This window comes from Arachis hypogaea, chromosome 6 (assembly GCF_003086295.3).
Source record: "Arachis hypogaea cultivar Tifrunner chromosome 6, arahy.Tifrunner.gnm2.J5K5, whole genome shotgun sequence".
In the NCBI taxonomy this organism is placed as follows: Eukaryota; Viridiplantae; Streptophyta; class Magnoliopsida; order Fabales; family Fabaceae; genus Arachis; species Arachis hypogaea.
Genome location: NC_092041.1, coordinates 43374523 through 43400105, shown reverse-complemented (window position 1 = coordinate 43400105; position 25583 = coordinate 43374523). Strand labels below are relative to the sequence as shown.

At 36.7% G+C, this 25583-nt stretch overlaps 1 protein-coding gene across 1 annotated transcript; it reads right to left on the bottom strand.

Annotated features, from left to right (window-relative positions):
• Positions 1–9427: 9427 nt before the first annotated feature.
• Positions 9428–10390, bottom strand: LOC112805541 (uncharacterized). The gene is made up of 2 exons (XM_025847912.1): positions 9725–10390; positions 9428–9616 (listed from the first exon to the last, which is right to left on the bottom strand). Exons 1-2 carry the CDS (start codon positions 10388–10390, stop codon positions 9428–9430), a joined length of 855 nt encoding a protein of 284 aa, XP_025703697.1.
• Positions 10391–25583: the final 15193 nt, after the last annotated feature.

Sequence of the window (25583 nt, the reverse complement as noted above, 5' to 3'; positions counted from 1 at the left end):
GATGGAAAAGGCTTGTTATTGCTTAGCCTGTTTCTTCCACCATTATTAAAGCCTTGTTGAGGCTTTTGTTGATCCTTCCATGAGAAATTTGGATGATTTCTCCATGATGAATTATAGGTGTTTCCATAAGGTTCACCCATGTAATTAACCTCTGCCATTGCAGGGTTCTCAGGATCATAAGCTTCTTAGAAGCTGCCTCTTTAGTACTGTGGATGTATTTTGCCATCCATTCCGACTTTGAGAAATCATGTTGACTTGCTAAGTCAACACTTTGTTCTGAGCCAATATGGCATTCAGAGCATCAATTTCAAGAACTCCCTTCCTTTGAGGCGTCCCGCTATTCACAGAATTCCTCTCAGAAGTGTACATGAATTGGTTATTTGCAACCATGTCAATAAGTTCTTGAGCTTCTGCAGGCGTTTTCTTTAGGTGAATGATCCACCTGCAGAATGGTCCAATGACATTTTGGAAAACTCAGATAGACCATAATAGAATATATCTAATATGGTCCATTCTGAAAACATGTCAGAAGGACACTTTTTGGTCATCTGCTTGTTCTTTCCCAAGCTTCATAGAGGGATTCACCATCTTTTTGTTTGAAGGTCTAAACATCCACTCTAAGCTTGCTCAACTTTTGAAGAGGAAAGAATTTATCCAAGAAGGCCGTGACCAGCTTATCCCAGGAGTCCAGGCTATCTTTAGGTTGTGAGTCCAACCATGTTCTAGCTTGTCTCTTACAGCAAAAGGGAAAAGCATGAGCCTATAGACTTCAGGATCTACTCCATTTGTCTTTACAGTCTCACAAATCTGCAAGAACTCAGTTAAAAACTGGTAAGGATCTTCAGATGGAAGTCCATGAAACTTGCAGTTCTGTTGGATAAGAGCAACTAATTGAGGTTTCAGCTCAAAATTGTTTGCTCCAATGGCCGGAATGGAGATGCTTCTTCCATCAAATTTGGAAGTTGGTTTAATGAAATCACCAAGCATCCTCCTTGCATTATTGTTGTTGGGTTCGGCTGCCATCTCCTTTTTTTGTTTGAAAATTTCAGAAAGGTTGTCTCTGGATTGTTGTAATTTAGCTTATCTTAATTTTTCTTCAGAGTCCTTTCAGGTTCAGGATCAGCTTCAACAAGAATGTCTTTTTCCTTGTTCCTGCTCATATAAGGAAGAAGAGAATAAGAAAAAAAGAGGAATCCTCTATGTCACAGTATAGAGATTCCTTTATGTTAGTAGAAGAGAAAGGGAATAGGAGTGAAGAAGAATGAATAGGTAGGGGCAGTGATTTGAGATGAAGAGAGGTGAAGAGAAGTGTTAGTAAATAAATAAATAAATAGAAGAAGGGGAGAGGGAAGAGATTTCGAAAATAAATTTGAAAAGAAGTTAAATGATTTTCGAAAATAAAAGATAAGATAGAATTAAAATTAAAATAATTAATTAATTAAAAAGAATTTTTGAAAAAGGGATGAGATATTTTCGAAAATTAGAGAGGGAAAAGTAGTTAGGTGGTTTTGAAAAAGATAAGAGACAAACAAAAAGTCAAATAGTTAGTTGAAAAAGATATTAAAATCAAATTTGAAAAGATAAGAAGATAAAAAGTTAGATAAGATATTTTGAAATTAAATTTTTGAAAAAGATATGATATAAAGATAAGATAAGATAGATTTAATTTTTAAAGTTAAAATTAATTACTTAACTAACAAGAAATTAAAATATAAGATTCTAGAATTTAAAGATTGAACCTTCTTAACAAGAAAGTAACAAACTTCAAATTTTTGAATCAATCATATTAATTATTAGCATAATTTTTGAAAATTTGAAATAAAATTAAGAAAAGATTTTTGGAAAATAATTTTCAAAATTTTCGAAAAAAAGAAAAATGAAAAAGATATGATTTTTGAAAAAGATTTGAAAAAGATTTTTAAAATTGAAAATTTGACTTGACTTACAAGAAATAACTAATTTTAAAATTTTTTGACAAAGTCAACTCAAATTTTCGAAATTTTGGAGAGAAATAAGGAAAAGATATTTTTTTTTTTTTGAATTTTTAATGATGAGAGAGAAAAACACAAAAATGACCCAAAACATAAAATTTTGGATCAAAACACAAGATGCATGCCAGAACACTATGAATGTCAAGATGAACACCAAGAACATTTGAAGATCATGATGAACATCAAGAACATAATTTTGAAAAAATTTTTATGCAAAAAAACATGCAAGACACCAAACTTAGAAATCTTTAATGCATGGACTCTAACAAACGAAAAATGCATATGAAAAACAACAAACAACACAAAACAAGAAAACATCAAGATCAAACAAGAAGACTTACCAAGAACAACTTGAAGATCATGAAGAACACTATGAATGCATGAATTTTCGAAAAATGCAAGAGATTTTTAAAGCATGCAATTGACACCAAATTTAAAAATTGACTCAAAACTGAAACAAGAAACACAAATTATTTTTTATTTTTATGATTTTATGATTTTTTTTTGTGTATTTTATTTTATTATTTCGAAAATTATATTTTTGAAAAACGAAAATAAAGAAAGAAATTTTTTGAAAGATTTTTGAAAACTTTTTTGAAAGGAAAATAAAAAGAAAATTACCTAATCTGAGCAACAAGATGAACCGTCAGTTGTCCATACTCGAACAATCCCCGGCAACGGCGCCAAAAACTTGATGAGCGAAATTGTTACTCATGCTTAAATTGTTGTTCAAAATTGATTGTCCCTGGTGATGGCGCCAAAAACTTGGTGCGCAATACCATGGTCCAAACATAACTTCACAACTAACCAGCAAGTGTACTGGGTCGTCCAAGTAATAAACCTTACGTGAGTAAGGGTCGATCCCACGAGATTGTTGGTATGAAGCAAGCTATGGTCATCTTGTAAATCCCAGTCAGGCGGATTCAAATATGATTGGATTAGATATTCAAAAGATAAATAAAATAAACAGGAAATAAAGATAAATTTACTCATGTAATTCAATGGTGGGAATTTCAGATAGGTGCATGGAGGTGCTGTGTTCCTTCCGAATCTCTACTTTCTTATTACATTCATCCAAGCCTTCTTACTTCTTTCCATGGCAAGCTGTATGTAGGGCATCACCGTTGTCAATGGCTACATCCCATCCTCTCAGTGAAAATGGTCCAAATACTCTGTCACAGCACGACTAATCATCTGTCGATTCTCAATCAGGTTGGAATAGAATCCCGTGATTCTTTTGCGTCTGTCACTAACGCCCAGCCTTCAGGAGTTTGAAGCTCGTCACAGTCATTCAATCCCGGAATCCTACTCGGAATACCACAGACAAGGTTATACTTTCCGGATTCCCATGAATGCCGCCATCAATTCTAGCTTATACCAGGAAGATTCTGATTAAAGAATCCAAGAGATATGCGCCCGGTCTAAGGTAGAACGGAAGTGGTTGTCAATCACACGCGTTCATAGGTGAGAATGATGATGAGTGTCACGGATCATCACATTCATCAAGTTGAGGTGCAAAGAATATCTTAGAACAGGAATAAATCGAATTGGATAGAAAATAATAGTAATTGCATTGAAACTTGAGGTACAGCAGAGCTCCACACCCTTAATCTATGGTGTGTAGAAACTCCACCGTTGAAAATACATAAGTGAAAGGTCCAGGCATGGCCAAATGGCCAGCCCCCATAACGTGATCAATAGTCTCCTTATATGAATAATAAAATAAAACTGAGACCAAAGATGTCTAATACAATAGTAAATTATCCTATTTATACTAAACTAGTTACTAGGGTTTATAGGAGTAAGTAATTGATGCATAAATCCACTTCCGGGTCCCACTTGGTGTATGTTTGGGCTGAGCTTGATCTATCCACGAGCTGAGGCTTCTCTTGGAGTTGAACGCCAAGTTATAACATTTTTTTGGCGTTCAACTCTGGTTCGTGACGTGTTTTTGGCGTTTGACTCCAGACAGCAACATAGAACTGGCGTTGAGCGCCAGTTTACGTTGTCAAATCACAAATGAAGTATGGACTATTATATATTGCTGGAAAGCTCTGGATGTCTACTTTCCAACGCCGTTGAGTGCGCGCAAGTTTGAGTTTTGTAGCTCCTGAAAATCCATTTCGAGTCCAGAGAGGTCAGATTCTAACAGCATCAGCAGTCCTTTGTCAGCTTCCTATCAGAGTTTTGCTCAGGTCCCTCAATTTCAGCCAGAAAATACCTGAAATCACAGAAAAATACACAAACTCATAGTAAAGTCCAGAAATGTGAATTTAGCATAAAAACTAATGAAAACATCCCTAAAAGTAACTAGATCATATTAAAAACTACCTAAAAACAATGCCAAGAAGCGTATAAATTATCTACTCATCAATGGGCGTGCCACTTGAACACCAAAGCGTGGTACGCCAATACAAGTTTTTAGAGGAGGAGGTGAAGATTCAAACACTTGGGCGTGCCACTTGGTATCGAAGGCGTGGAACGCCAGCTATCATCCTTGACTTGGGCATGCCACTTGAATCTCAGGCATGGCACGCCAGCTTCAAAAAACAAAGAAGAAGAAGACTGGACGTGCCACTTGAGCTTCAAGGCATGGCACGCCAGGACCAGAAGACCACGGGCATGCCACTTGAATGCTGGGCGTGGCACGCCAGCCACTGGAACAAGGAACCATGCATACAACACATGGGCGTGGCACGCCAGTTCAAACTACTAGAAGAGGAAAATGAAGCAGACAATGGGCATGGCACGCCAGACCCTGGGCGTGCCATGACAGTTTAAATCTCCAGAGAAGAAGAGCAAGAAGGAAAAGCCTGGGCGTGCCACTTGGTATCGAAGGCACGCCAAGCTAGCCAAGTGTTTAAGAAGACCCTAGGCGTGCCACTTGGGTTCGAAGGCGTGGCACACTAGGGAGATTGATGTAAGGGGTGTGCCACTTGAGGAGCTGGGCGTGGTGTGCCAAGCTAAACCGAGTGGCTAGGCGTGGCACACCACTCAAACGCCAGCCACACGCCAAGCTGAAGGGTCACGTTTTATGAGCTTTCCTTTTTCCTCCAGCTGTAATTTTCTTTTCTCTTTTGTATTTTCTTAATTCTAGTGAAAGGAGTAGTATAAATAACCCCTAGAAGTACTGAGAAAAGGGGAGTTAGGAAGTTAGCTTTTGGATTTGTAAAGTTTAGTTTTACTTTTTATACTTCACTTCATCTCTTCCATCTTTTGTACTTTTCTCTAAGCTATGAGTAGCTAAACTCCCTCTCATTGGGAGAGGAAGCTCTGTTGTACTTGATGGATTAGTGATAGTGAATTTCTTCTTCTCTTCATCTTCTCTCTGATTTGCTAGAAGGAATTTAATTCTTCATGCTAGTGTTCAATCATCTTGGGAAAAAGGTTGAATGTAAAATGGGTATCATGGGAACCTTGGAAAAGGAAACATGAAACCATGCTTGAAATCCCTTCTCACACTTGAGTAGAATCTGAGTTTTGGGATTGGATATGGTGACATATAATCCACCCATTATTTGGATCTTTGATAATGTGTGGTATAATCAGGGACCAAGCATATCTCTCTTCATGAGTATTTTGACCAAGAAATTGGCTGATTATCAAGATTTAAGAGATTGAGTTACCAAGGGATTGGGACTCAATCAATCATGATTGCCAAGAGGTCAATGAGTTGCATGATGAAGATGAGATGAGCTGAATTTAATCCAAATAGAGCAACATCTCCCAATCTCAATGAATTTCCCCTATTCTTATCTCCCATATTCTTTATAGCTTTCTTTATATTCTATTATTTTCCATTCCCATTTATAATTCAGTCATTTACTTTTCTGCCATTTACTTTAGAGCACTTTACATTCTTGCCATTTACTCTTCTGCACTTTACTACTTTACTTTTGAGTCATTTACAATTTTGCTAATTTATTTCTGCAACCACAATCTATATTGCTCAGCTTGACTAATTCACCCATTAATTAAAATTGCTCAAATCTACCAATCTCTGTGGATTAGACCCCACTCCTAGTGGGTTATTACTTGACAATATTTTTTGGTGTGCTTGCCAAAAGAACGAATTCATTATTTTATATGGGGAGTGAATTCTGGTCATCAAGCATAATGTGAAATTCATTGATATATGAATCAGTCGTTTAAGGAGGGTATGAAGTGGTAGGCTTCGTTAAAACCTGTCCAAGTAAAACCCTCCTTAGGGATAAAACCTTGTGATCAGGAAAAAGAGTACCTGGCCATTTCATATTTATATAAGAATTCAACTGTAATAAATTTTTAAAGATGAAATATTCCAAGTGTTAGGAAGGGGTGTTCCTTCTAGTGTTTCGAGGTATGCTCCTTTTCCGATGACTTTGGAGGCACGGAAAGGGCTTTCCCAGTTGGCAGCTAGCTTCCCGTGTCCAGGTGGTTTTCGGACTTTTTCCATTTGTTGTAGGACCAAATCTCCCTCTTGTAATGTTCTTGGTTTCACCTTTTTGTTGTACTACTTTCGTATTGTCGCTTTCATGGATTGCTGCTTTAGTTCGGTGAGGCTTCGTTCTTCGCTTATCAGATCGAGCTCTATTGATCTGGCTTCCGAGTTATCCTGCTCATCAAAGTATTCGGTTCGAGTGGACCCTTGGCTGATCTCTATGGGTATCATGCAGTCTGCACCATATACTAGTCAGAATGGACTTTCATTTGTTGTTGTGTGGGGTGTTGTGTTATAACTCTACAATACTTCTGGTATGAGCTAGGCCCATCATCCCTTAACATATGTTAATTTCTTTTTTAAGGTCTGCAAGATAACTTTGTTAGCTGCCTCCGCGAGTTCATTGGTTTGTGGGTGTTCAACGGAGGAGAAACGATGCTTAATATGTAGGTCGGTTAGATATGACGCGATCTTTTTATCCGTAAACTGTCTGCCATGATCAGATACAATTTTCCTAGGTAAACCGAATCTACATATAATTGATTTCCAAATGAATTTTTGTACCTTTTCGGTTATAATTTTCGCAAGAGGCTGTGCTTTTATCCATTTTGTGAAATAATTGACAGCTACTAGAAGGAATTTTACCTATACTATTGAGATTGGGAATGGTCCAAGTATGTCCATCCCCCGTTTGTGGAACGGCAGCTGACGTCTGAGGTATGTAATAGCTCAGCTGGGTTGTGGATGAGCGGTGCGCATCTTTGACATACATCGCAGTTTTGGACCTTATCTCTGCAATCTTTTCTCAATGTCGGCCAGAAATATCCTGCTCAGAGTATTCTTGTAGCTAGACTCCTACTTCCAGTGTGGTGTTCGTAGATTCCATCATGTAGCTCGTCCATGGTGGTTTCTGCTTCTGTTCGACTGAGGCATTTCAGAGGAGGTCGGGAAATACATTGCCTATATAGGTCGGTCCCTAATAAGGTATACTGGTTTGCTTTGTATCTGAATGTTCTTAGGTTTTCACCTTCTGGTATTTCTCCGTTTTTAAGTAGTGAATGAATGTGCTTCGCCAATCTTCCTCCTGTGACACGCTTGAAACAGATTTTGTATCTAAATTGGATTCCGTTAGTGTAAGGTGATGCAGTTTGTCTGTTTGATCGGCTATCCTATATGTAGCTAATTTGGATAAAATGTTGGCCCTACAGTTTTGTTCTCTAGGTATATGCAATATTTCAAAACTTTGAAAAAATTTCATTAGGGTTTTGACCGAGTTCAAATATTTTTCTAAAAGTGAATCTCGTACCTGAAAGTGACCGTTTACCTATTGTACCACGAGGAGTAAGTCACAGTGTACTTTTAAGCTGAAGATCCCTACTTCCTTGGCTAACCCTAGGCCTGCTAGTAGAGCTTCATATTCGGCCTGGTTGTTGGTTGTTTCAAATAGAAACTTGATTGACTATTCGGCTTGGACTCCATTGTCGTATTTAAGGAGAATTCCTGCTCCACATCCATTTTTGTTTGATGCTAGGTCCACATATAATTCCCATGTTTTGATGTGTTATTCTTTATCTGTGAATTCCGAAATGAAGTCAGCTAATGCCTGTGCTTTAGGCGATCCTCGTGATTGATACGATATGTCAAATTCAGATAGATTGATTGCACATTTCGTCAATCGTCCTGCTAATTCCGGCTTCGATAGCATTTTTCATAGAGGATGACCTGTACGAACTATAATTGGGTGTGTTTGAAAATAGTGCCTCAAACGTCGAGCAGTGATTACTAGACCGAATGCCAGTTTTTCTATCATCGGGTATCTTGTCTCGGTATTTTGTAAGACTTTGCTTACAAAATACACCGAGTGTTGTTCTTTTCCTGTTTCTGTTACAAGCACAGAACTGATAATGTTAGTGGAAATTGAAAGAAATAAAAAGAGTGGTTTACCTTGCTCCGGTTTCTTGAGTATAGGTGGTGACCCCAATATATGTTTGAATTCGGAAAAGGCTTTTTCACAATCTTCTGTCCAAATGAATTTATCCGACTTCTTCATGGTTTGAAGAAATGATAGGATCTGGTTACTGTGGTTGGCAAGAATCTGGATAGGGCAGCTAGGCAACCTGTGAGTCGTTGCACTTCTTTGATCGTCTTTGGTAACTGCATATTCAGGACTACTTGACATTTGTCAGGGTTTGCTTCTATACCTCGGTTTGTCAGAAAAAACCCAAGGAATTTTCCTTTTTGTACGCCAAACGCGCACTTTTCTGGGTTTAGTCTCATATTGTAAGCTCGGAGTTGCTGAAAAATCTCCTAAAGCTCGGCTTGGTGTTGTTTCTCTGAACTGGATTTGACGATCATATCATCGACGTATATTTCTATATTCTGTTCTATTTGAATTTTAAATATTTTGTCCATCAATCTTTGATAAGTCGCACCTGCATTTTTTAGTCCAAAAGGTATTACTTTATAGCAAAAATTACCTTGGTTGGTTACAAATGCTGTCTTATCTTCGTCATTTGGGTGAATTTGTATCTGGTTGTATCCAGAGTAGGCATCCATGAAACATAGTACTTGGTATCCAGAGGTGTCGTCTACTAGTCTGTCAATGTTTGGCAACGGGTAGGAATCATTTAGGCAAGCTTTGTTTAGATCTGTGAAGTCTACACACATCCGCCATTTTCTCGAGCATTTTTTTTACCAAAACCGCGTTTGCTAGCCATGAGGAAAAGTGAATTTCTTGGATGAAACCTGCATAAAGTAATTTCTGTGTTTCTGCTGCTGCTGCATTTCTTCTTTCTGTGCCCAGGTTACGATTCTTTTGTCTTATAGGTTCGGGCATGAGGGTTGACCGTTAATTTGTGGCATATGAAGTTCGGGTTGATTCCTGGCATGTTAGCTGGGGTCTAGGTGAACAGGTCGGCATTGGCCTTCAATATGCCTTCCAAGTGTTGTTTTGTTTCTGCAGAAAAAGCTGAACCGATGTTAGTATATTGATTTATTTCACCCAAATGTACCTTTTCTAAGTCATCTGTTGGGGAGGGGCGACTGTTGTTGCCTTGGGGTCCATTTCGGCCAAGGTAGGAATGCTTTCCGAGTTGTACACATAATGGATTCTTGGAATGGTCTCTTTTGTGATTTTCTTCAAACTCGCATTGTAGCATTGTCTGGCTTCCTTATGATCTGCATGCACTGTCGTCACTGTGTTATCCTGCAAGGGAAACTTGACACATAGATGAATGGTAGAGACAATAGCTCCAAAAGAGTTAAATGATGTGTGTCATAAAATGATATTGTAAGAACTAACACAATTGACTACCAGAAACTGGATGTCTAGTGTTTTGGAACTTGGGGGTTCTCCCAATATTGTTCTTAACCATACGTAACCTGCTATAAGGACTCTTTTTCCTGAGAACCCTGCCAATTTTTCTCCTGATGGTTGCAATGCCTTGTCGCTTAGCTGCATCTTTTTGAACGTGGAGTAGAATAAGACATCGGCACTGCTTCCTGGATCGAGTAGGACCTTTTTCACGGTTAGTTCTCCCATGTGTACTGAGATCACCACTGGGTCGTCTAAATTTGGCGTCTGTGATTTAAAGTCGTCAGCATTGAAACTGATGTGGGCGGCTGAGGTCGGGGCTGGTGGGTTTTGATGAGATCCTTCCATTGTCATCATCGTTCGATAGCATCTTTTTCTGGCTGTGTTAGTGATTCCTCCTCCAGCGAAGCCACCTAATATGTAGTTTATGACTCCCTTGGAGGCAGGAGTCTCCACTGGGCCACGCCATATTCCTTTTTCTCTATGATCCGAGTTATACCTCAGTTTGTCCATGTCCTTGGTTGGCTCCTTCCGACTTCTGGAGCTAACGTATTTGTCTAATAATCCCTGTCTTACTAACCTCTCCAGTAGGTCTTTAGCTACTATGCATTCATCAGTTGTGTGGCCAAACTTTTGGTGGAACGCGCAGGATTTGCTTTTGTCCATGTATTTCTAATCTTGGTATGTTCCTGCCTTGCTTGGTGGCTTTATGAGTCTATTGTGCAGTATCTCTTTAATGATGTCTTCTCTTCTGGTATTAAACCTGGTGTACGAATCAAACTTCGGAGTTAATTTAAAAGGTTTTTTGGAATCTTTGTTATGGTACCTGTATGGCTTGTCTTCTTCCTTTCGCGATGGTGGCCTCTCATTCCTTCGTGTTTCATGCAATTCCTCTATTTCAATTTGTCCAGTAGCTTTGTCTCGGAACTCCTCTAATGTTTTCGATTTCACCACGGCTATAGCTTCCTGGAATTTCTCAAGTCGGAGGCCACTTTTGATGGCATGCAACTGTACTGCTGGATTATGGTCGGGGATCTCCATAGCTGCTATTGTGAAGCGTGTCATGTAATCCTTTAAGCTTTCATGCTGCCCTTGTTTCATTGTGCTGAGGTAGTCTGAGTCCCTCACATATATCTTGGATGCCACAAAATGATTGATAAACATCTTGGCAAACTCGTCAAAGCTGGCTGTGGATCCTGTAGGCAAATTAGAAAACCACAATAAAGCAGCTCCATCTAAAAAAGGTTGGAGAAGAACGGCACAGGATGGGATCAGAGTCACTGTTGAGGAACATCATAGACTCAAATTTCGTGACATGAACTTTAGGATCTCCGATCCCTTTATATGGCATGAGGGTCATAGGAAGTGTAAAGTTCTTAGGCATTTTGAAACTCACTATCTCTTCGGAAAACGGGTTGGTTCGCGATCTTCCGGTTTTGGGGGGTGTTTCCCCTATCTTTGCGTTGGATTCTGATTGGTACTCTTCGTGTTGATCAGCTTTTGTTTATTTGCTATTGACTTTTCATTCTCTATTATTTTGTACTGCTGCTAACAGCTCGGCCATCCGCTGATTTTCTACTAGGAGGGTGGCGTTAGTGGGCATGAGATTGGCATTAGTTCAAGGGTGTTGCTAAGTTTCAGAGAGATTGATCATGCTTCCTTCTCTGCAAAGAAAAAAGGGTACAAGGTAGATATGGATAGGTTATAAAAATTAAAGTATCGGGATGGGGTGAAGTTATACTCTTCGGGGCCCATGGTGGGCGCCAAATGTTCTTGCAAGGACACTCTTTTCGAGCTATATGTCGGCTCCTTGTTGATCTTGGTATGCTTGATTGTTTTAGCCGGATCGGGAATATCCTTGTGAACTCGGACCCGAGCGTGGTACCTGCAAAAAGGACTCTGGCGCTTGATAAATCCGCATTTCATGGTATTTGTATGCTCTAATTGGGTGGATTTTATCAACTTTTCTTACACTTATTCAATGAAATAGCATAATTTCATGATTTCTTCCTAAATTGTGCTTGAAAGTGAAAACACGCTTTTTAGGCTTTTTAATTGCTAAATTTTATTCACTTTAATCCCATTTGGTGCCTTGATGTATTTGTTAAGTAATTTCAGGTTTCCAAGGCAAGTATGGGTTGAAGGAGTGAGGAAAAGAGCATGCAAAAGGGAAGAAACCATGAAGAAATGGAGTTTGGACATTTCAGCATCCGTGCGTGTGCACAGGCGACACATACGCGTGGATGGAATTTCATCCGGCGACGCGTATGCGTGACCCGAATCACGTGAGCTCATTAATGCAAATTGTTGGGGGCGAATTTTGGGCCTCCAAAACCTAGTCCAACTCATTTTTGAAGCTATTTCAATCCCAATTCAAGTGGAAACAAGGGGGGACAATTAGGTTTAACTTTTATCATGTTTTAGTGTAATTCTCTAGAGAGAGAAGCTCCCCCCTCTCTCTAGAATTAGGGTTTCATTAGTTAATTTCTCTTTAATTTCAGTCTTTATTTCTTGTTTTAATATAGTTTCATTTATGTTTCTATGCTTTCTTGTCTTTATCTTCTTCATCTCTTTTGTTATTTTCTCTTTTATGTCAATTTTTCATGTTATGAACACTTTTGTTATTTTAATTATAATTAATGCAAATTTATGTTTCCATGTCATTTGTTGCTTTCTTTAGTTGTTAGTGTTATTTTCTTGCTTTTGGTACTTAGCTTTTATTTTTAATGAAATTTAATGTTATTTTGTTTTCATGCACACTAAGTGTTTGATAAAATGCTTGGCTTAGTTTTTACTTAGTTTTTCTCCACTCTTGGCTTGAAATTGATGACTTTGGTGACCCTTGAGTCATTGATGTCTGGTACACGAAATTGTGATTCACACTTCTCTCACAACTCCATGCAGCTGACCAGCAAGTGCATTGGGTCGTCCAAGTAATACCTTACGTGAGTAAGGGTCGATCCAACGAAGATTGTCGGAAAATAATATTTTTGGATTTTTGAAAGGTTGAACAGGGAAAATAAATTGGAGGAAAAATAAATTAATAACTAGAAAAACTCTTGACAAGATATGAAAACTGGATGTCCTATCCTAGTTATCCTTATCAATTATGATGAGAATTGGATTTTGCTCCCACCTTATTAACCTCTAACAATAAAGGTAAGTTAAGTGGATGAATCAATTTGATTCCTCAGATCCTAGTCAATTCCTAAGAGAAGACTAGAGTTATTGGAATTCAAATTAATTGGCAAAGATAACAATTATCAATCACAATGAGTTTGATAACTCAAGTGTCTCCAATTAATCAATTCATCAATTAAAGCCAAGAATATAAAAAGCTAAGTAAAAATCATAAATCTGAAATACCTCAATGTATATTAATTAAGAAAATCAATCCTAACATGGAGTTCATAAACCAATATTAACAAACTAAAATAATAGAATAAATAAAAGTAGAAGAGAAAATAAATTTAAAGGAACATTGAACCTGGAATTAAACAGACGGATAAATCATAATCCTAAATCCTAATCCTAATCCTAAGAGAGAGGAGAGAGCCTCTCTCTCTCTCTCTCTAAAACTACATCTAAAACCTGAAATTGTGAATAATGAATGTTGTATGTTGAATGGATGTATTCCCCACTTTATAGCCTCTAATATGTGTTTTCTAGGCCGAGAACTGGGTCAAAACTCGGCCTAAAATCGCCCCCAGGGATTTCTGTTAATTCTGCAAATCGCGCATGTCACGCGTACGCGTCGTCCACGCGTGCGCGTTGTCCACGCGTGCGCGTCGTCCACGCGTGCGCGTCGTCCACGCGTGCGCGTCGTCCACGCGTGCACGTCGTCCAGCGTTTTCCTTGCCACGCGTACACGTCGTCCACTCGTTCGCATCATTCGTGCATATTCTAATCCACGTGTTCGCGTCAGGCACGTGAACGCATCATTGCGATTTTTTCCATTTCGCGCTGTCGTGTGAGCCATGCGTCCGCGTCGGTGTTCGCTGGTCATCTCCTTGGTTTCTTGTGTTCCTTCCATTTTTGCAAGCTTCCTCTCCATTCTCTACGCCATTCCTGCTCTATGAAGCCTGAAACACTTAACACATGGATCATGACATTGAATGGTATAAAGGAGAATTAAAATACACAATAAAAAGATCTCTAGGAAGCAAGTTTTCAACCATAGAATAACTTTGGGAAGGAATTGTAATATCATGCTAATCATATGAATAAGTGGGTAAAGACTTGATAAAACCACTCAATTAAACACAATATAAATTATAAAATAATGGTTTATCACCCAACACTCGCGAGTTTGAAGCTCGTCACAGTCATTCCATCCCAAATCCTACTCGGAATACCACAGACAAGGTTTAGACTTTCCGGATCTCAAGAAAGCTGCCAATTGATTCTAGCTTTTACCACGAAGACTCTGATCTCATGGAATAGAAGGCTCTGTTGTCAGGAGAGGCAACCATGCATCATGGACTAGGAGGCCAAGAGATATGCATTCAAGCTTGTTTTCAGGTAGAACGGAAGTGGTTGTCAGACATGCATTCATAAGTGAGAATGGTGATGAGTGTCACTTGATCATCACATTCATCATGTTGAAGTGCGAATGGATATCTTAGAACAAGAATAAGCTTGAATTGAATAGAAAACAGTAGTAATTGCATTAATTCATGAGGAACAGCAGAGCTCCACACCTTAATCTATGAGGTATAGAAACTCCACCGTTGAAAATACATAAGTGATGAAGGTCCAGGCATGGCCATTTGGCCATGCCTCCCAAATAACATGAAACAATCAAAAAAGGGTTCAAAGACCTGATCCCAAGATCAAAGATGATCAAAAGATGAAAATACAATAGTAAAAGGTCCTATTTATAGTGAACTAGTAACCTAGGGTTTACAGAAATAAGTAAATGATGTAGAAATCCACTCCCGGGGAACACTTGGTGTGTGCTTGGGCTGAGAATTGAAACTTTCATGTGCATAGGCTTCTCTTGGAGTTAAACGCCAGCTCTGGTGCCAGTTTGGGTGTTTAACTCCAGCTTTTATGCCAGTTCTGGCGTTTAACACCAGAAAAGGGTCTCTGACCGGCGTTTTGACGCCAATTTGGGCCATCAAATCTCGAGCAAAGTATGAACTATTATACATTTCTGGAACGCCCACGATGTCTACTTTCCAATGCAATTGAGAGCGCACCAATTGGGCTTCTGTAACTCAGTAAAATCCATTTCGAGTGCAGGGAGGTCAGAATCCGACAGCATCTTCAGTCCTTTCTCAGCCTCTGAATCAGATTTTTGTTCAGGTCCCTCAATTTCAGCCAGAAAATACCTGAAATCACAGAAAAATACACAAACTTATAGTAAAGTCCAGAAATGTGATTTTTGCATAAAAACTAATAAAAATATACAAAAAACTAACTAAATCATGCTAAGAACTACCTAAAAACAATGCCAAAAAGCGTATAAATTATCCACTCATCACAACACCAAACTTAAATTGTTGCTTGTCCCCAAGCAACTGGAAACAAAATAGAATAAAAAGAAGAGAATATACAATAAATCTCACAATATCAATGAAACTTAGTCCCAATTAGATTAGCGGGACTAGTAGCTTTTTGCTTCTAAACAGTTTTGGCATCTCACTTTATCCTTTGAAATTCAGAATTATTGGCATCTATAGGAATTCAGAATTTAGATAGTGTTATTGATTCTCCTAGTTCAGTATGTTGATTCTTGAACACAGCTACTTTATGAGTCTTGGCCGTGACCCTAAGCACTTTGTTTTCCAGTATTACCACCGGATACATAAATGCCACAGATACAAAATTGGGTGAACCTTTTCAGATTGTGACTCAGCTTTGCTAAAGTCCCCAGTTAGAGGTGTCTAGAGTTCTTAAGCATACTCTTTCTGCTTTGGATCACGACTTTAACCACTCAGTCTCAAGCTTTTCACTTGGACCTTCATGACACAAGCACATGGTTAGGGACAACTTGATTTAGCCGCTTAGGCCAAGATTTTATTCCTTTTATCCCTCCTATCCATTAATGCTCAAAGCCTTGGATCCCTTTTACCCTTGACTTTTGGTTTAAAGGGCTATTGGCTTTTTCTGCTTGCTTTTTCTTTTTCTTTCTTTTTCTTTTTCGCCATTTTTTTTTCTTCTATTTTTTCTTTTTTTCCCACAAGCTTTGTTATTCACTGCTTTTTCTTGCTTCAAGAATCAATTTCATGATTTTTCATATTATCAATAACATTTATCTTTGTTCATCATTCTTTCAAGAGCCAACAATTTTAACATTCATAAACTTCACTATAAAAAATATGCATTGTTCAAGCATTCATTCAGAAAACAGAAAGTATTGCCACCACATCAAAATAATTAAACTAAATTCAAGATAAAATTTAAAATTCAAGTACTTCTTGTTCTTTTGTAATTAGGCATATTTTTCATTTAAGAAAGGTGAAGGATTCATGAAATTATTCATAGCTTTAAAACATATATACTAGACACTAATGATCATGTAATGAAGACACAAACATAGATAACACATAAAGCATAAAAATTGAAAAACAGAAAAGTAAGAACAAGGAAATCAAAGAACGGGTCCACCTCAGTAATGGCGGCTAGTTCTTCCTCTTGAGGATCCAATGGAACACCTGAGCTCCTCTATGTCTCTTCCTTGCCTTTGTTGCTCTTCCCTCATGGCTATTTGATCCTCTCTAATTTCATGGAGAATAATGGAGTGCTCTTGGTGCTCCATCCTTAGTTGCTCCATATTGGAACTTAAATCTCCCAAAGAGGTGTTGAGTTGCTCCCAATAGTTGTGTAGAGGAAAATGCATCCCTTGAGGCATCTCAGGGATTTCTTGATAAGGGACTTCCTCATGCTCTTGTTGATGCCCATGAGTGGGCTTTTTTATTTGCTCCATCCTCTTTTTAGTGACGGGCTTGTCCTCTTCAATGAGGATGTCTTCCTCTATGACAATTCCAGCTAAACTGCATAGGTGACAAATGAGATGAGGAAAGGCTAACCTTGCTAAAGTGGAGGGCTTGTCAGCCACTTTGTATAGTTCTAGAGGTATGATCTCATGAACTTCCACTTCCTCTCTAATCATGATGCTATGGATCATGATAGCCTGATCTACAGCCACTTCGGATCGGTTGCTAGTAGAAATGATGGAGCGTTGGATGAATTCCAACCAACCTCTAGCCACGGGTTTAAGGTCGTGCCTTCTTAGTTGAACCGGCTTGCCTTTGGAGTCTCTCTTCCATTGAGCTCCTTCTACACATATGTCCATGAGGACTTGGTCCAACCTTTGATCAAAGTTGACCCTTCTAGTGTAGGGGCGTGCATCTCCTTGCATCATTGGCAAGTTGAATGCCAATCTTACATTTTTCGGACTGAAATCTAAGTATTTCCCCCAAACCATTGTGAGCTAATTCTTTGGGTTCGAGTTTATACTTTGATAACGGTTCCTAGTGATCCATGCATTAGCATAGAACTTTTGAACCATTAAGATTCTGACTTGTTGGATAGGGTTGGTGAGAGCTTCCCAACCTCTTTTCCGAATCTCTTGTCGGATCTTCGGATACTCATTCTTCTTGAGCATGAAAGGGGCCTCTGGGATCACCTTCTTCTTGGCCACAACTTCATAGAAGTGGTCTTGATGGGCCTTTGAGATGAATCTCTCCATCTCCCATGACTCAAAGGTGGAAGCTTTAGCCTTCTCTTTCCTCTTTCTAGAGGTTTCTCCGGCCTTAGGTGCCATAAATAGTTATGGAAAAACAAAAAGCAACGCTTTTACCACACCAAACTTAAATGGTTTGCTCGTCCTCGAGCAAAAGAAGAAAGAAGAGACGGAGAAGAAGAAAAAATGGAGGAGATGGAGGGTGAAGAAGGGTTCAGCCAAGGAGGGGAAAAGTGTATATGAGGTGTGAAAATGAAGGAGTAATGAGGGGTTTATATAGGAGTGGAAGAGAGGGGTGTCCGTGTGTAAGGAAAAGTTTTTGAATTTTGAATGGTGGGGTAGGTGGGGTGTTTGGCAAAGAGTGGATGGAGGTGATTAGTGAAGGGTATTGGAGAAATGGAGGTGATTGGTGAGGGGTATTTGAGAAAGAGTGTTATTGGAATGTGTGAAGAAAAGAGTGAGTGAGTTGAGGTAGGTGGGGATCCTGTGGGTCCACAGATCCTGAGGTGTCAAGGATTTCTCATTCCTACACCATTCTGGCGTGTAAAATGCCCTCTGAGTGCTAATCCTGGCATTAAACGCCAGGTTGCTGCCCATTCCTGGCGTTAAATGCCAGCTTTTCTTCCTTTTCTGGCATTTAACGCTAGTTTAGTGCCCTTTTCTGGCGTTAAACGCTAGTCTGGTGCCCTTTTCTGGTGTTAAACGCCAAGAATGGTGCCAGACTGGGCGTTTAACGCCCATTCTGCTACCCTTACTAATAAGCGCTTCTTTAATGTCAATAGCTTGACAGTGAGCTCTCATGGAGCTTCACAGATGTTCAGAGCATGGTTGGGGCCTCCCAACACTAAACTTAGAGTTTGAATGTGGGGGCTCTGTTTGACTCTGTATTGAGAGAAGCTTTTCATGCTTCTTCTCTATGTGTGCAGAAGGAGATCCTTTAGCCTTAAACACAAGGTAGTCCTCATTCATTTGAAGAACAAACTCTCCTCTGTCAACATCAATCACAGCTTTTGCTGTGGCTAGGAAGGGTCTGCCAAGGATGATGGATTCATCCTTATTCTTCCCAGTGTCCAGGATTATGAAGTCAGTAGGGATGTAAAGGCCTTCAACCTTCACTAAGACATCCTCTACAAGTCCATAAGCTTGTTTTCTTGAATTGTCTGCCATCTCCAGTGAGATTCTTGCAGCTTGTACCTCAAAGATTCTTAGTTTCTCCATTACAGAGAGTGACATGAGGTTTACACTTGACCTCAGGTCACACAGAGCCTTTTCAAAGGTCATGGTGCCAATAGTGCAAGGTATTAAGAACCTTCCAAGATCCGGTTTCTTTTGAGGTATCTTCAACTGAGCCAAGGTGTTTAGTTCATTAATGAGCAATGGAGGTTCATCCTCCCAAGTCTCATTACCAAATAATTTGGCATTCAGCTTCATGATTGCTCCAAGGTACTTAGCAACTTACTCTTTAGTAATATCTTCAGAATCCAATAGCATTTTCAGTCATTTCTCAGCCTCTGAATAAGATTTTTGCTCAGATCCATCAATTTCAGCCAGAAAATACCTGAAATTACAGAAAAACACACAAACTCATAGTAAAATCCAGAAATGTGATTTTTGCATAAAAACTAATAAAAATATACTCAAAACTAACTAAATCATGCTAAGAACTACCTAAAAACAATGCCAAAAAGCGTATAAATTATCCGCTCATCAATCTCCATTCTTGTTTGATACATTAGAGTAGTTAGTTGATTTGGTTTCCATTGACTCTATGTGACCCTTAGTGTTGACATAGGACTTATGGATTGAAATTAACTATGCCTACTTGATTTATCTTTGATGTAAGGTTGACTAAGTAGGATTAACTTTTGATAATCATCATGTGTTTGTGGTCAATAACTAGGATAGGTAACCTTAGCTCTCAATAACTTGCCAAGAGATTTCTTGCACTTAAAGTTTTCTTTCTTTGCATTTAATTGCTTTGACGTTTATTGAATTGACTTTTACTTTCTTGCATGTTTAATTTTCATACTCTTGGTTGAGAAATTAGTTGTTTAGGTGGAATTGAGTTGTGGATGTCCATTCCGCATTGTGTGAGGATTGTTAATTGATTTGGTTTCCCTTGACTCTAGGTGACCCACTAGTGTTGACTTAGGACTTAGGGATTGGGATCAATTATTCCCTTTTGACTAATTCTTAAGTAGGATTGACTAATTGGGATTAATTCCACACAATTGCCATGTTTGTGGTCCACAACTAGGATAGGAATCCTTAATTACCCAATTATCACCAAGAGTCCTTTTTACTATTTGATTTCTATTTGCATTGCTTCTACTTGCTTTCTTTTAGTTTCTTGCATGCTCATTTCATTTCTTACTATTTACATTCCTTGCCTCTCTTGTCTTCAATTCCTATTTCCTCCATATCCAATAATAGACACTTAATTACAACTCCTAGGGAAGACAACCCGAGAGTCTAAATACTCTCGGTTAATTGTGTTTTGATTGTGACTATTCATTTGATTGATTGTCAAATTGTCAGGTTTGGACTATACTTACAACGCCAATTCTATTTTGATGAAAAATTCCTAACCCATGCTTTTCACCGTTCATCAACGCCCAAGTCAGTAAAGGAATAATTTAAATAAAAAGTGTGTATATGATTGTGGATACTGTTTCGTAGTATGTTGTTGTGAGACGAATTATTTGTGTGTTTTATCATTGACACGGTGCTCGTTTTATAGCTTGGTGTGGAGTTTAACAGTTTGTTTCATCCAAGATTCTGGTGACTGATTTCCTTCCGAGATTGTGGAGAGTATTCTGTTGAGATAGAGCCATTGTGCCGAGATATAACTCGGTTTTATCTGAGATCTTAGGGATACAGTACAATATATATTATTATATTAAAATATAATTAATTAAATTTGTTTACGTAAAAAGATAAATTTAATTTTTACACATCTCAAAATAACTTTTGGTTAGATTATTTATTTTTATTTATACAATTTAAAAATTCTAACTATATTATAAAATTAGATGTTGCAAATTTAAAAATATTAATTGTATTATAAATTTTTTTAATATTAATATTTTTTAATGGTGAATTATTTTTAAATTTATAAATTTAAATAATATTATTGTAAAAAAAATAACTAATATAATCTTAATTATTTTAATTAATTAAATAAATAGGATCACAATAAGGACTAAAGTTAGTTTCTCCTAATAGAGAAGAGGAAAATGTTTTGAATTTCTATTTAATATTTATATGTAAATATTGATATGGAGTTATTTTTTATGACAGATGGACCATGAATAAATATTGAGATGAATTCTCTACTAAATATGGTCTTATGTAACTGATCCTTACTAATTCTAATATAAGTGTAGTCCAATTAACAATCGACTTAATTTGGTGGCTATTTTTTTTTTCTCGAACAGATTTTACCATTATGGTATCCACTGTCATAATTATTACTTAGTGTACAAAAAAAATTCATATATATAAATAAGTTACGGTTAAAATACAAATTGCTTTTTAATGTTTATATAGACTTTTCAATTATTTATTTATTTTAATTTTTTTATTTTCATTTTCACATTTCTTTTTCTTTTTGATGGTGTCAATTTATGAGATTTTTATTAAATAGATATTTAATTTTTTTATTTACTAAAATAAATAATTTGGAGACAATTTATATTTTTAAATCTTATTATTTATATTATTTATAGTGTAAATAAATTGATTTTACAAGTATTTTATTTACACTGTAAACGAAATAAGAAACATACATCTATAAACGTCTTATAAGTATACATGTGTTCTATATCAGAACATAATTTAAACGAAAAATGTACATAATTAATTTGTTTACTATAAATAAGATATACACAAACAACATATTATATATATATATATATATATATATATATATATATATATAGTAAAATCAGTTACCACAATCAATCAGTTAGCTATTTATATATCTTGATACTCTATAAATACAAAACAAACCACCATCCAAATCAATATTTTACGCGCTCAAAACCCAAGCATTCACTGACAAAGCACGCATTACACAAAACGCATAAACCTATTCTCCTTCCCTTTGTCATAAGACTTCTCCCTCTAACGGCATTCATTGCTTTCGCTGGTCATCGCCTTCGTCCTACCACAGCAAATTTTTGCCTCTCTTCCTTCTTCATGGTTGCCATGTCTTTTTTTTTTCCTTCTTGACAACGAAGAGAAACTCAGTTTCATGACAAGATAGGTCTTTTATCAATTTATAATATTTAGATTTATAGCATAAATTTTATTTTCTTATTTTTTGCATTCTTTTCATTCCTTTAATATGTTGCAGTTCTACCTATTATTATTTCATTTTTCTTAGTCTTGCAAAACACAACACTTTACTCTCTCTTTACAAAATCCATATTACCTATTTCTTAAAATGCTTCACCTGGTTTGGCAATATTTTTTTCTCAAGTTTTCATTCTTACTGGTATAGTTATGATATGTTTATATATTTTTGAAAAGGATAAATTTAATAATCCAAATTTTTTTTTAGTAAAAGAAGGACTTACTTTAATTTGGAATGTGTTTAATTATAGTTTTATTCTTGAATTTCGATGAAGAACATGTTTGATTATAACTTTATTATCTGTAGCTTTTTTGATTATAGTTTTATTCTTGCACTTCGTTGTGGAGCATGTCTTCTTATAATCTTATTATTGAACTTTGATTTAGGACTTGTTTGATTATGATCTTATTCATGAATTTTGATTTGCAGCATGTTTGATTATACTGAAAAACTTCAATTTGTAAACACCAAAAGACTTACTTCACCACATGCAAGAAGTGTACCAAGAAATGGACAAAGAACATAAAAGATAAGAGCCGCTATATAAAACATAGACTGAGAATGTGAAAGATAAAAAAGACACAAGTCCAATGTTTAATTGTTATTGCTAAAATATTTTATTACCGTTTTTATTTGCATTTTTCTTGATCATAATTGAGTTTTATTACCATGTTATTTCCTAATACATGAATTCCAAGCATAGCTCTTTTTTTTTCTTTCTTGATTTTCATTCAACTATCCATTATATACTTTGCAATTTGCATCGAATTATGAACCTTTTTTTGGATCTTGATTATGCAGGACCTGACATTTAGCACAAATGAGGCTGGAACTACGTTAAACCATAGTTTACATGATTGAATATTTTATTTGAGTTGTTTATATTCATGTTTAAATATTATCAGGGGATAAATTTGACTGTGCAATAGTATACAAAGATTTATTATACTTTGGTAGTTTGATTATCCAGGTTTTAAGTGAAAGTTCAAACTCTTACTATAATTAGATTATAATTAAAAAGGATTGAAATCATATTACAAAATTCAACTATAATCAAACAAACCTAAAGTAATAATCAAACTCAAACATTTAAATCAAAGTTCAAATTCATATATGATTAGATTTTTTTCTAAAGATAGATTTATTCATTTCATTAACTTAAGAAATGATTATAGTGTCCCACTGGGACAAAAGATAGAAAGGTGGGGGTTAATCGAATGCAGATCACCGTGCTACATAGCATTCTAAAAAGAAGGGAAAAGTAACAATTCCTAAAAAGATTTCTGATCCAAATTTCTTGTACTCTGATACAGTGAAATAGGCAATACATGTAATCTCTTTGTAAGACCCCGTATTTAAAAAAAATAAATAATAAATTTATTTATAATTTATTATATTTAATTAAGATTATATTTTTAAGAGATTTTATATATAAATTAAGTAATTTTTTATTTATGATTTAAAACTTTAATAATTAAATAATAATAAAGATTTAATATACTCTAAGTTGAATAATTAGATTTATAATTTTATTTTATGATTATAAAGGAAATTGATTTTTATTATCTCTAATAATTGAATTAGAGAATTTGTTTGAAAATAAATTTTAAGTTGATAATTAAATAGAACTTTTATAAATATTATTATTGAATTAAAATTAATTTTTAATTACTCTATTATTCCTAATTTTATTAAAAATTACCTAAACTACTCAAAAAATTTTAAACTGAAATCCTAACCCTAATATAACCTTAATAGCCACCATTCACCCCCTCAAGAACCCTTACCCATCGAAGAAAGAAAAGAAGGAAAAATCAGAAGCAGGGAAGGAAGGAGAGAGGAAGGAGGGAAAGTGAGAGGGAACTGCCGCGGAGTTTGTCGCCGCCACCATCGCCAAACGTCGTCGTCGCCGCTGTTCCGTCAAGAAGAGACCAAACCGCGAGGGAGGAGAAAGTCGCGCATTGCCGTTGCACCTTCTTCGCCGCCGTCGTCTAGGGAGCTACCATATCTAGGAGCTGCGAGGAAGCTTGTAGCCGTCGATCCGCCATTGAGCCACCACCGGGAGACAGACTTGCAAAGAGAGAGACGAACGCGAAGAGAGAGAGAAGAGCTCGTCACTGCCGCTACATGCATCGTCACCGTTCGCGCGCTTCGCCGCTGCTATTGGGGATGCGATTGTCGAGTTTCTGGCTTCCGAATAACAACGTTGTCGGTGCCGAAGATTGCTGTCGGAGATGCATGTCCATTTCGTCGTTCTTATTCATGACTATAAGTTGCTCTCGCTTCGAAGCTCTCACTGTTATTGTTCTGCTAATCTGTTATTGAGAATTTTAAGTTATGGATGTCATAGGGTTAATTTTCTGAGCTTACATACACTGGAAGTTGTTGGAACTGCCGTGGGCCGATAAAAAGGTGTTTTACATGTTTCATAGCTTTCGGGTTTCGACAATCAAGGTAGGGGGTTCATTTTTTTAAAATTACAAGTTTTAATTTAAGAATGCTCGAAAGTATAGTAGATAATTGCAAATATGTTAACAATTTTAATGTTATTGAACTTGGATTCTTGGTTGGGAATCGTTGGCTGTGGTTCTAATTGAGTTTTTGGTTGTGAAAGTGAACGATAATTGATTTTGGTGTTAGTATGATGATGATTATGTGCCTGTGAATTGAAAATTTGTTTAATGCTTATAAGGTTGTTTGAGATTGATTGCTTGTCGGAAGTTTTAGTTTCTACTTAATAGCGTTGTAATTGGTTACTGAATCAAATTCTAATGAGTAATTTATGAAATGGAAGTCTGTTGAATGATGAAAAGATTTTAGTTTGGAAATTGTTGTTAATTGAATATGCTAGCTTGATTGGATATTGTTGTATTGAATGCTAACGTGAACCGTTGGTTACTAAACTGAAATAAAGTAGGTTGATTATTGAGAAATATGCTGTATCGATGTTGTGGAATCAGACTAATGAATTGTTGAGAAAATGAGGGAGCTCGGAGGGGTGTTGAAGTCTAACTTTTAAGAGAATGTTTTGTCCGAATTTTTATAAAAGTATACGAAAAAGTGATTTTGTTTTGAAAATTAATTTGTACTTACATTAAGAAGCGAACTTTGTATTAAAAACATGATTTACAAGCTTATTTTGAAAAATGGTTTTGAAATTGAATTTGGCTAGCTTTTAGATTTATAAAATGATTTGGCATTGGATTTTGAATGTCTAATGTATCAAGGATGATCTTTGAGAATAAAAAATGACTTGGTCGGGACCTTGGAAGGGTGGCATAGTCCGAATTTTAGAGGAAATGCTGCCAAAATTTTTATAAAATTTGGGACTTTATTTGAAATGCTATTTTAAAAGATTTGGTTTTGGAAAGTAAAATTATTTGAGACTTATTTAGTTGGAAAAAAAATTATTTTATTTTGAATTCGATTTATTAAGAAAAGTATAATGTTTTAAATTCTATCTTTTAGGAAAAGAGTTTGGTCTAAGTAATGATTTGAGTTAGGTTTATTTAGGAAAGGAATCTCTGCCACAGGAAAGCAGAGAATAAAGATTAAAAGAATGTATTAACTAAAAGGGTCTCTGCCACAGGAGAGCAGAGGCCATGGATAAAGAAAAAGCTTTAAAAGGTAGTCTACCACAGGAGAGCAGATAAGACTTTGTTTGGGCCTTAGTGCCAAATGTATAGTGGGGACGCCCACACACTGAGGAACTGTTTTCCAGATGTAAGCACGTTGAAAGTCACACTGTATGCGGCTTAGCCATAAGGCTTATAAGAACACAGTATGCATCTGGAAAGCCATATCTGGAACTC

What these genes read in the sequence shown, in the direction of transcription:
- LOC112805541 (XM_025847912.1), bottom strand. Translation starts at nt 10,390, where the DNA reads ATGGACAAAAGCAAATCCTGCGCGTTCCACCAAAAGTTTGGCCACACA. An exon ending in CACTAGACATCCAGTTTCTG is followed by an intron (nt 9,617 to 9,724) that starts GTAGTCAATTGT and finishes TTTCCCTTGCAG; the next exon opens with GATAACACAGTGACGACAGT.